At 41.9% G+C, this 12805-nt stretch overlaps 1 protein-coding gene across 10 annotated transcripts in view; it reads left to right on the top strand.

Annotated features, from left to right (window-relative positions):
* SEMA5B (semaphorin 5B) overlaps positions 1-12805 on the top strand; it is a 272778-nt gene that overhangs the window by 207881 nt on the left and 52092 nt on the right. For all 10 annotated transcript variants that reach the window (XM_069021071.1, XM_069021072.1, XM_069021070.1 and 7 more), the window contains 2 exons: positions 3242-3449; positions 5596-5803. In XM_069021071.1, the coding sequence (XP_068877172.1) occupies positions 3242-3449; positions 5596-5803 (416 nt within the window). The remainder of the gene's footprint in view (positions 1-3241; positions 3450-5595; positions 5804-12805) is intronic.

Below are 12805 nucleotides of genomic sequence, written 5' to 3'. Positions count from 1 at the left end.
TTATCACTGGCACATGTACTCTGAGGATGTGATTCTCACAAGAGGACTTAAGACATGTCCCTACTAAAACTGTGAAGGACTGAAAGCTGAAGCTGGACAAAGTCAGACTAGAATGGAGACAACCTATATTTTTTAAACAAGAAAGGTAATTAACCACTGTGACTCTGTAAGGAAGTGATGAATTTTCCATCACTTGATAGGGCCCCTAAGGCTACCAGTGCTTCAGTGGAAGATGGATGACTTTCTAACACATGGTAGCTCAGCCAGAAGCCATGGACTTGTTGCCACAGTAACTGATGGAAGGGGAGACATGAGGATTGTCACAGGAATTCCTTCTCCTTTTAAAAATCCTTGAGTTTATGAATAAGCAACTTTCCAGGATTATCAGTTAAAGCAATTTTGAAAATTATAAAACAACTTCAGTTGCTTTATCATCAGATCCAGTCAGTGTGGTGCAGAGTATGTGTGTGACAGCCCCGGCAAACCTCAGTCTTCTGAAGCATGGGCCCATTTTACAGCTCAGCCGCTTCCCACTTGGGGAATTCTAGGGAGGATGGACTTATCTTCATGTCCTTGTGTCCCCATGGCACATCCTTTCAGCCTAATTGTCTGAATCTGGCTCTCCTTTATTATGGCAAATGTGCTGAGGCTGCTTGCAAGTGCCATCTGCCTTCAAACTGGTGATGTCAGGGACCTTCCAAAAAGAACACTACAATCGCCTGAAATCAAGCAAGAGCAGATGGGAGGCACGTCTCTGCTGCAGGCAGAGCCAGCCTTGTCTTCCTGCTGAGGAACCTGATTTCTCCTCTTGAATTCCCTCTTGGCACCTGACTGAGGGCTCCTTCCCATACAAGGTGGGACAGGCTTGGCCTCTTGATCACCCTCTCAGCTTGATGCACTCAAAACCAAGAAACAAAGCCTTGCTGAAGGTCCAGCCATGCCAAATATAGCCAGGTTTTTGTTGTCGTCGTTGTTGTTGATTATGTTCTTGGGGGGGGTTTTGAGTTTAAAGGGAATATTAAGGCAAACTGAGAATCAAAGACTTTCTGTCCCTTGCTGGGCTAACCCAGAAGGAATAGTAAAGGACTTTGGAAAGCATTTCCATGGAGTGAAAAGTATCAGTTAAAATGTGGAGTTTAAAGATTGCAGCAGCAAGATGAAAGAAAAGGGTCAGAGGAAAGTAAAGAAAAGAAAAGGAGGTATGTGGTAGACAAAAGGAAGATTGCAAGAAGAGATTACGATGTTTTTCAAGTACAGAAGGAACAAGAGGTCAGTGCAGAGCCTTTAGGAGATGACAAGGGTAATTTAGTGACAGAAGAGGCAGATATTGCAAAAACATTAATTTTTTTGCCTCAGTGTTCACAAAGAAAGATGAGGGAAGCATGCCAGAATTTTTTTTCTTGCAGAGAGGAAGGAGAAATACTGAAGGATGCAGAGGATCAGGACAGTGCAGATAATCAGGAAATTAGAACAAAACAACATTAAACCAAACCAGAGGGATGCTGCATCAGCACGTGAGCTGCCAATAGACCAAAAGGATTATCTGCGACTTTCTGAGAACAGAAAACAAAACCAACAATGACATTCCTGCCACTGGGGCTCCTTTTAGGTGATGCTCTAGAAAGGAAAGTGAATGGGGAGAAAGGCATCCAAAGGAAGACGGTGGTGTGAAACAGGAATATAGGATACAACAAAAGAGAGAGATCTAAAAACTCTTTAGAATGTGGGATGAGTCATGAAGTAAAAAAGACCATTGCAATAGAAAAAAGCATTAAAACCCACCTGAGGACACATCAAAAACCCACTGATGTTTCCTTAGTCTGGCTATTCAGGAAGATGCTTAAATTGATTGAAAAGTGACCATGTTCATAGATTGTGAGAATTATATAACGTGTTCTCCTAGTTCACACAGCCTCTAGAATGTCGTAAGGCTTAGTACCCCAGCCATTGGAATCCATATTTACTGTGTGAATGTGTGTTAAATCCCTGACAACTCATTTTAGCACGTAGTAAGAGAAGGGCTGCGTGGTGCACCTGGGAAAGGCAGCGATACCACCAAGAGTTGCTGTGATGCGTATCGAGCGTGTGCACGTGGGAAATTTGTACACTGTAAATCAACATCCTAATTCTCAGTATTCTGACTTTTCTTCAAGGAAAGCCCAAACACCTGGACCCAAAATAAAGAAAAAGGAATGTGTGGGATTTTTTTCTAGTGAAATTGCTCAGGTGTGAGTTTTATTTAGTGAGTAGGGAAGTTGTCCATAGACTGAGTATGGGACTTGGCAATATTTAGTTGTACTACTGTCTCCCATGGTCCTGGGAAGATAAATACCCAGTCACCCTGCTGCCTTTTGGAGTAATAAATTTTCTGCCCTCCATGCAGATATTGTGGGGAAGAGTGAGATCGAGTCCCAGCTATTGACACAGACCAAAATATTAGCACTGGTTTTGAAAATAATTGAGTTCTAGGGATTAATCTAACATGGAAACTCAGGCCTTAAAATGCACTATCCACCTGGTAGGACTTACACTGTTTAAAAGACACAAGATGAGCTCTTTTTCTCCCCTGTTCTCACTGGACAAAGGAATTGAGCCCTGTTCCAGTTCCTCCCTTGGTGCTGGAGGATGGGTGGTCGTGGCTTGATCTGCTCTTTGCTGTCAGGAGGGAAGAGTATGGGGTGGGAGGAGCTTGTGGTCAACCTGCTGTGCTTCAGGTGCAACTGTGGGGGCCTGGCCAGAGGGGAGCACTTCAAAGAAAAGCAATGTAGCAAGTTTGGTTCTTTGATACAAAACCAGTCCATTTTTAGGTTTTTAAACTCCCAAGTTTTGTTCATTGTACAGACTGAGGTGCCAGGCAGAGTCTGAAGATTGTCTGAAGTGCTTCAAGGATTTATCACCACAAAAACTTCCCTTCCACTGCTGCCTTTAAATATTTCTGCAGTTAGTTTTAATTCTTTCTTTTTCTCCATGGTTTGTTAAAGCCTTTTGCCCTTCTACTGTGCTGGTTGAGGGTATCACAAGGGAGTGAAACTCCACTTTCCTGGTCAATGGACCACTTAGGAGAAAAGTTTTCAAAGAGTGAGCTACAGGCCAAATCTAGGCAAGGATCTATGACTAGGATGTGTGCCTGATCCCATATCCCTCACACAGACTCACCTCCCCAAGAAATCAATAGGAGATGGGTTTCCATGCTGGACTAGGGAGAAGATGCATTTTCTGAAATTCAATCTTCTGTATTTAGTGTGGGACACTGAACGATGACAGCCCTAACGAGAACCTGACGGAGAGAGTCCTGCAGGATGCACAGCGCTTGTTCCTGATGAATGATGTGGTGCAGCCAGTGACTGTGGATCCCTATGTGACTCAGGACAGCATTCGATTTTCCAAACTGGTGGTTGATATTGTTCAGGGGAAGGATACTCTGTACCATGTCATGTATATTGGAACAGGTAAGAGCATTAGGGCTTCAAACAGTTCCTCCTGCTTGCTTGTAGACCTAGCAGCCCTGGGAGCCCAGTTGTGAAGTCCTTACACAGTTGTCATTCAATGTGATTTTGGCACAAAACTGCATGGAAGTTGTTTGCCTGAGTAAATTAAAGTAGGATGGAGGACTTGAGGCAGAGTCCCAAGTGATCAGACTGTAAATCTCCATTGTGTTTAAAAAGGCCAATAACATTTTTCTCCCTCTTATAAAAACATGTTTCAACTAATCAGGCTAATACATAACAGTGGGGAAGAGCAGAGGTCACTGGAATGCTCTGTGGTTTCATAAGTGTGAGTTGCCTCTCAGTGCTATGACAGACCCATCTCTGAAAAAGCAATAATAATACATAAACTCCAGGCTTGCTCAAGGTTTTAATTGTGTCTTTCTTTGCACTTCCACATCCCTACTGGTGTATGACTCCCAGTGCTTTCGGGAATGGGCATGCACTGAAGTGTAAGGCAGATAGGGAAGCTGAGGCAAGTGCTTTTTTGTGGGAGCACAGCAAGCCAGTGGTAGAATTAAGTGTATGACTTAGTCTCTTGATTTCTACTTCGATACTCTAATTAGCAGGACACATTGCCTCTTCTGAAAAGCACAGATATCTTGGATAAGTGAAGATGCTGAAGAAAGACAAAGTGTTATAAATGGTTGTCTTAGCCCCTATTCATACTAATGATAGAGGTTAAATTAAATAGTTTGATTAATCAGAGCATATGGCCAGCCTCAAGGGTATAATGTTGTTATCCTCTATTGCAGAAGCTTTGACTTTAGAATAAGATGGATTGCTTCCATAAGTGTTAATTTAATCTCACATCTGAATGCAGAGTCATTGCCTCATTCTCATGTTTAGGAGAATGGACCTTCAGGACTGTGTCATAATTTATCTAACTTTTACCACCACTTATTTCAAAAGTGATCATCTTGGTTTATTATTTATATGTTCTAGCAACACTCTGAGTATGGGAACCTCCAGGAGCATTGGTTATGATGAGAAGATTATACTTAAATGGAAATACAACATGGTTCTGCCAATATGATATCTTGATATTTAAAGTGAGGAGTCCAAGCTACAGAGCCTTAGAGAAAGCTGGAATACTTCCTGCCTTGTATCATTAGTGTAGAAAGGTCCAATGCCATAAGCTTAACTACTTATTCGTGTTTGCCTTCTGGCCCTGGGTAGTGGTGACTGAAGAGTAAGATCTGCTGGAAATGTTTAAACTTGTGAAATGCTTCAGTAGAGACAGCCCTGCCCAGAGGCAGCCCTGAACACAAACCCAGTCCTGAGACTAACTGAGCTCAAGCTTCAGTCTTGTTCCACATGTAACTGAAAGGGAAATTTCACATGGCTGCCAACCCCACCACTATAAATTGCTGAGCTTTGGCACCAATGCAGAAGTTACTGGAAGAGAAGGATTAAGTTTCAGGAACAATCGGGGCTGACAGACCTCTTGGGGGTTTCAATGCAAAATAGTGTGGTTGCCCCCTTTCCCCCTGCATTAATCTCCCACAGCTTAGCAGATCGCTAAATTGTTTAGGTAAGAGCACTGTGAGCACAAACATGTATGTTTCTGTGTATGAACTGCTCATGCCATAACATCTCCTTGTCAAGCTGGCTTCTTCCAGGAAGAGGATCAATTAGGTCTGTGACCCATGCAGTCATTATGGAGGCCTCAGAGATTTCCAGCAGGGCTGCTGCATTTGTTGTCATTTGTCATGACATCAAATCACACTGATCTGCTCCATAAACCAATAGAAATATAGACTCAAGGCACCAGAAATGATTCCTGCTATCCTGGGTCACCTTGCTCTCTAACTCACTGGTAACGGGACCAGACTCCCCTGCCTTAGTGCTCCAGCTGGGAAATACTGCCAGGTACTCACTGTCCAGATGGTTCACATCCTCCTGAATTCCCATCAAAATGCATTCTCAGGTGGTTTCTGCTGAGGATTATAACGAACTAGCTGGAGCTCTCTACCATGGGCAGCAGGTGACCAAGAACTAGGTTAAACCAGCTCTGTAAAGATGACATTAATGTTTCACTCTTTAGGCAGGTATGAAATGAAGTCATTGCCTCCAAGATTTACTTGTGCCTTGTTTCTTGTTCTATTAGAGTATGGCACCATCTTGAAGGCCCTTTCTACCACTAACAGGAGTCTGAGGAGTTGTTATTTAGAGGAAATGCAGATCCTCCCTGATGGACAACAGGAAGCAATCAAGAGTCTCCAAATCCTACACAGCGACAGGTCACTTTTTGTGGGTTTAAATAATGGAGTGCTAAAAATTCCTTTGGAGAGATGCTCCATGTACAGAACAGAAGGGTAAGTAAATTTACAGCTCTAATATATCCCACTTCACGTTAAAGAGAAAAGCACCAGGCTAACATATTCCAGTTTGATTTGGTTAAGAAGCCTTTTGTTTCACCAATAAGAGACAAAAAACACTGCTGCAGTGCATCTCCTGATAGATATATCCATGACAGGAGCAATGAGGATAAGCAATATTTTTTTTTTGTAATTGTTAATTAGTTCTCCTCAGAAATTAATCGTATGTTTACCAAGGAAGGGTTTACAATATTTACTTCTTTTTTATTTTCTTTTTTTTAACCTTCATATTTCAGTGTTGCTTTTATTAAGTCCATGTGTTTTCCTGGTGGTTCTTATTGGCTGTAGGGCTGAAGGTTTCTGAATTTGGGTTGTAGCCAGCCTTTCCTTGTTTATCTGAGTGATCACCTCTAAGACATATGATGAGGCAGGGCTGGGCTGTGTGGCAACTTGTTATTGCTTTTGGAAATCAATAGCTCATCTCAACTATGTGTGACACCTCTTACACCTGGATAGATTCTGTGGCTTGATTGTGCCTTATAAAGGGAGTAGGAAAAATGACTTTTTCTAATTGTCTGCCTTGGCTCCAGAGCAGTCTTCCACACTGAAGTGTACAAGGTTTTTGCATCCAAATTGTGCCTCTCTGTTTAAACAGGTGAAAGAGTGTGATAGCAACTGTTTGAGACAGATGCTCAAATAATCTCACTGAGTGTTGCGGGCATTTACTTGTTTACATCTCTTGAAAATACTTTTCCTTCTCCTCTCATGCTTTTGCCTTGCTTTTCTCTGTAAGAGTTTTGTGTGAAACTGATGTCCTCTGTGCTAGACAAGGGGAAGGATTTTGTTAGCAACATCTAAACAGATTCCCTCTTCCATGGCCTACTGCAAGATGTCCCTGTTCTCTTGCCAAAAAAACTGATATAGAAAATGTCACCATAATTTTATTTTCAACAAGTAGAGTTTATCTATCAGCTTGCACTAAATCCGTGTGTGTCTAAATATAAAAGTGACAGTTCTCTATTTTCACTGAACCTCTTAATTATCCCTTTCAGAAAATATAACTTGGTCATTATTGCAGTTTGACACAGAAGTTTTTAATATTTAAAGATTTAGCTGCTTATGCAATCAGATGGACACAAAAGTGTTTAGTAAGAGAAAACCACAGCTGGAAAATGCCACCCTGTCCTCAGCCCTTAAAAGCAGATTTTAAAAGGTAGAACATAACAGCTGTCCTCTTCAGGCTGTCCTGTATAGTCTCAGTCTGAGAATATTTATGTGTGTATACATATATATGATCCAGTTTCAAGAGAAATGAGTTCTTCCTTTCCTTTCCTAATCTTAAATTCAGCTTTCCAGTAATTTATAGATGCTGCCCTGTTTTCAGCCTGCCCAAGTACTTTGTATGACACTTCCATTAAAATTCAAATGGTGGAGGTTTCCTGAATTGTCTTACAATGGGGCAAGCAAGAAAAAAGCAGTGACTGGAGACAGACGGGTGGGGTATCTCACAGGAGCACCATATTTAGGACCTGGAGGCTGCAGAGCAGCCTACTTGTATAAGCTTATCCCAGCAAAACAAAAACCTATCTTCAGAGAGGTTCCCTTGCCTGCTGGTGACCAAAAGCAGCCTCAGTTTTATGCACTGTGTGGCACTGAGTCCTGGCTGAAATTACTGGGAAGTTTGTGTACCAGTGCTGGTTTTTTTCTAAAGCAGACTTTCTGGAGCCACTTTCGAGTGAAATAAGAAAATGGCCCAGTTCTTTAGGGCAGGGAGACTTAAAGTTTGCCTCCATTGACTAGTTTCATGATAGAAATCGGGAAGAAAAACCAGCCACTGGGCAAGAGCAAAGTACACAAGATAGGGTCTCCTGACAGCATGGTGGGATGTGATGTGGGAGGTCAAAATTTGCTGAATTTGGGTGCTGACCATTTAGTGTACTTGTGCACATTGCAAAGGGTCCTTTGCCCTGTTAGGTGAGTCTTGTGGAGAGACTGAGCATTTGGAAAAAGGAAGGAAAAAATGAGGAAAATGTAGGAAAGCCAAGGAATTCCATCATTTATTTATTTGTTTGAGAGGATGTTTGTAATATTATTATTACATTTTAAGTTAAGGGGGATTTTTTGTTGGTTTTTTATGTTGGTTTGTTGTTTGTTTGTTTGTTTGTTTTTGGCTTGGACATTATTCAACTGCAAATTTTTCAGCTGCAAGTGTTAGTACCCTTTCTCCCCTTAGCATCCTGGCTATGTAAGTGATAAGTCAATTTGACCTCCTTTGTATTTCTTTCAATCCTGAACAGTATCAAGAAGGATATTTTAATTTCCTCCAGTGCATTCCACCTGGCACTTCTCCTGGGCTGTGATTTATTGCTTATTGTTGTGTCTATGCTTAATACACGCCAATATTCAGCCACTACGGGAAGAAGGGCTCCCACCCCTACAACACTCCCTGCCTACTTTTTTGTTGTGCTGTGACTTCGTGACTGGCCTCCTTGAAAAGCCCTGGTTTCAGCAGTTTTTATAATGTAATTGTTTTGGTGGGGGGGGATCGAGAAGCTTGGAGGTGATGCAGAGAATTTGTGCCTCCCAGGCAGGAATACCACATTGTTTGTTGTAAGCTCTGCCTTCTGTTATCAGGAAACTTTTCAGCCTTTTACACCCCGGGGGCTGATGTGGGTTTGTGATTGCTGATACAGAGCTCCTGCCTTCCCCCTCCTCCCTGGAACAGGCAATCATGTATCGAGAGAAAATTGACCCTAGCATTGATCCCGACCAGCGATCTTTGCTGCTCTGCTGCTTTTAAAACCTCGGGGTTTGGTACCGAGGCTCAGAATTGGGGCAGAGGGAAAAACTGCAGCAAACGGAAGAGATGGAAAGGGATAAGGATTTCTGCCATCTCCTTTACTGTTTGTTTATTGACACGGCACCAATTTAATCTTTTAAATGGTGACCAGTAACTCAGCCCCATGTCTTGATGTAGTGGGTGTCTGAGCAGTGTTTTGTGTGTGCCCACTGATCTGTCTCAGTTTGTCTTTTCAGAACAGCTACTCTTAGCAACAGGGCAATGGGAAGACATCTGTAATGTCAGCTGCCCAAATTTACAGGCTGGACTTGGCTGCAGGGACCATGCCTTGTGCGTGTGTGTTCCTGGTGTTTGTCTTTCCTGCTCTCTTTCCTGCTGCCGTTCCCCGCTCACTGGAGACTCTTAGGAAGATGCCCAACACGACCAAAACCTACAAGCCCTTTGAACATGCAGAATGTTTTGAAGGTTGCTTTGCTGGGTGGTAGTTTGGCTGTGCTTGCTGCTGAATTTTGCATGGCTTTGAAATGTGTGTAACTTCCCTGCAATTTTCAAATGAGCTTCGATTTTTTTACCCCAAGTTGCCCCCAAGCTTTGGTGAGGAATATTTGAAGAACCAGTACTGCAGCCTTATCACTGACACCACTGTATCTTTAGAATGTGCCTGAACAAAATCCCAAATCTGAATTTCAGAGAGCTGAGGACCTCAGATCTGGAGCGTTCTTTTCAGGTGGGACATATCTTTAAGGGTTAGTTTAATAAATTTTTCAAAGGCTGGGGTGCAGTTATTCATTTTTAGCAATTGAGATGAGACAGATAGGAAAATGAAGCTGGTTCTTACAGGGAATACTTTATGATCTCTTTGTGTTGACCCTTTGCAGCATCAGAACCGTGGGCCTCTGAGCAGATGGAAACCCTGAGGTGGGCCAAGGATTTTGATTACACGTTTAAATGAGGAAAAAAAAAAGTTTGGAAATAAGACCAGCCGGTCTCCTGAATACCCACCCCTTCTGCTCACCCTGTCCTGACCAGTTTATTTTAATGCACTTTATCTTGATATTCATTCCTTCCTCTTCTTCCTTCCATATTTTTTTTCTGCATAAAACTTGCAGTTAACATGGTGCAAGTTGCCGTTTTGGATGTACAGTGTGGTTCTGGGGATAGTTTGGTTTGCCTGTCCTCTCCTTGCCGTGCTATGGGCATCTCCCAGGTTGTGTCAGTGCCACCTCAGGTTACTTTCATGCCAGTGTGGATCCTCCGGCTCCCAGAGCCAGGACCTCTTGCAACATCTATGACATGCACTTATCTGAACTCTTGCCTGCTTTTTTTGACCCGATTGCAGGGAGTTTGCTATTGAGTGATGCTGAATTTTTGCCCTCCTCCTTGGCCTAAATTCTACCTCACATCCCCTCCAGCCATGTACTTAATGCAAAGCTGGCAGAAATGACTCAGCTGACAAGGACTCTTATTTGTTGACTTGATATCTGTTCGAGAAGCACAGCTCACCTCTGAATAGCTCTGGGTCAGTGATCAGACAACTAAGTACATATAGGTGAGTAACTCCTGAAATGGCTCCAGGGAGTTTTTGGAAGAAAAGGGTCAGCAGCTGCACTAAAGAAGCAGAGAGTTTTCTGCCCTCTTTGTCTCTCTCCAAAGTGGAACTATAGCTTCAAGCACGTACTGTCCACCTTTAAGGGTGTTGGGATATCACATGCAGGATTGCTTTGGAGTTTAATGGTATGTTCTTCTTTTTCTTTTTACTCTTTATATGATGTGAAATCCTCTGTAACAAAGGAGTGAAGCACTTGAATGTAGGATTGTAAAACCTGAATTACAGGATTGCCATATTTCAGAAGTGAAACTATTGGGGAATTTGTTTGGAGAAATAACATAGTCTGGGAAGAGATCTAAAAATTTTCCAGTTTTGGGGAAGGATTTAATTGAATACGGGCTGGAAATCCTCTGACTTCTTCATCAGAATAATGATAGTTCCTTGAAGGACAAACAATGAACTGCTGTTGGGTAAAAAGCATGGAAGAGAAAAATGTTTGAAAAGGTAGGGGAGGGAACAAGAGAGACACTGTTGTTCAGTGGAGCCCAGCATCCAGCAGATCACTGAGGCGACACTGGTGGCCAGATTGTTCATCAAAGATCTTGAAAATCCAACACCTTTTTCTGAGCTGAGGCTGTTGAAAATCTGGCCCAGATTTTGTTTTGAAGATCTTCTCCCTGAGAGTTTAAAAAAATATTCAGCACATTGAATATCCATTTAAAAACAGAGGCAAAAGGAAAGGTAATAGACTGCAAAAATGTTGTGATAAAGCTTAATCATTAATTTCCATCTGTTCTGGCTGATATGGCCTCTCCACAATTAAGGGAATTAGTTAATTATTGTATCACCAGTAATGCTGAAAAGCCTTGGAAGACTTCATAGGCAGAAAGGAGAGTGCTCAGCCCAGTGTTTTGTCATCCACAGTATCCAATAATACATCAGAATAAATCACTAAACATCTGGTTTGACATTCTGGTTGCATTTAAGAAAATAGCGAGACTCCCACTGACAGAGAATGAAGACATCAAACAGAACCATGATCACTAAAGCTCTTGGAAAAAATGAAGTTTGTAGATGAAATGGATCTGTGTTCTTTAAATAGAAGTACAAAATTATACCATTTTCTCTATCCTGACAACACATTTGCATCTGCTGTAGCAGGCAATTACTCCCATTTTCTTTAATGTAGCTGTTTATATATGTAAAGTTAAGTGCATCCATACTGTTTGCAGGATATGGACCCTTAAGATTTGAAGGGATGGTAAGGTCTAAGGAACGTGGCTTTCAGAATAGCAGTTGAAGAGCTTCACTTGGATGGTCTGGGAAAGGGATGTGTCTGAAATTGGAAATAAAAAGCAGGGAAGGGTAAGCAGTGAGGTAGTGAGCTGGGGTATGTTTCCTCTAAGATGCCAGAGAGACTGGTTTTCAGTTTCATTTTATTTGACATTATCTTTAATGGCATGGAAGAAAGAAAATAGCATACTTTGTAGATGGCATTTAAGTATGAAGGAATCACAAATGACAGTGAGGAGAGAAATGCAGTGCAGGGCCAGCAGGGAAACCAGCAAGAGGCTGAGTTTGAGGAATAAACCTGTGCTGAGATTTCTGGTGAGTGTGTCTCTGAAAAAGAGAGAGGACACAGAATAGGAAGGGGCTCTGCTCCCAACCAGATGAATTATTACAGTTTTTCTCATTTCTACTGAGTGCTCAAACCAATGGCATTCTTTATGTTAATTTTAACCAACCTGTACACTTCTAGGCTCCCACTTTTAGTTCTGAAGTCTGTAAATGACCCTGAGTGAACAGAAGGGGAATTTAGCAGTAGCTGGAGTCCAGAGTTACACAGTTGCTGAAACAGATGAAGGTCACTTCAGAAAAAGCCAAACAAGATCAGCTGATTTCAGGGCTCACTTCATTTTGTCTCCTTACTATCACGACTAGGTTGCCAATTCATTTTGGGTTGCCAGGAGGGAGGACATACGTTAAACATGGCAGGGCTTTTGTTTGCTCCCTATTTTTAAAGCATCCTGCCAACTTGACTTAGGAACAGTTTAGTGTATAGATCCTTTTACCTCTAGGAGACTGGCTTTAGGCCAACTCAGATCAATGCTGTCTAAAAGTCATTACCATCTGATGCCTGCTAGGTGGGCTGTGTGAAATTACTTTCAACACAGTGGCAACTGACAGGAAAACATGTAGTTTTCTTGGAATATGTTATGTTAGGATGACATCGATGCTATTGTTATACAAACAAGATTAATAACTAAAGCTACCAGCAAGCCCCAGGGCAGATATCCATTGCATCTGTCAGTTCTTACCATTTGCTACTATTATGTCATAAGATTTGTATTCTAGGCAATGGTCACATTCAGTAACGTGGCTCCTGATGAAAGGGTCTGCAGTCTTACTGTTGCTATGTCTGGTTTTCTTCATGTCTCAATCTTCAGGCAGAATATGCAGGGTAAAACACAGATGTGTCCAATGTTAATACTGAATTAATGTATTGCCACAGATGCATCATTAACTTTTTATCAGGAGATGTGCTGTTTTACCTGTTTGGGGAAGAGGAAGTATCTGGAACCAGAGGAAATTTGGTTTTGCTTGTTCAAGTTTAAAAGTTAAGTAGATATAAATACATAAAATATATATG

This window comes from Aphelocoma coerulescens, chromosome 7, assembly GCF_041296385.1.
Source record: "Aphelocoma coerulescens isolate FSJ_1873_10779 chromosome 7, UR_Acoe_1.0, whole genome shotgun sequence".
Lineage (NCBI taxonomy): Eukaryota > Metazoa > Chordata > Aves > Passeriformes > Corvidae > Aphelocoma > Aphelocoma coerulescens.
Note: the sequence above shows the minus strand (reverse complement) of the source record. Positions and strands in the feature narration are given on the sequence as shown.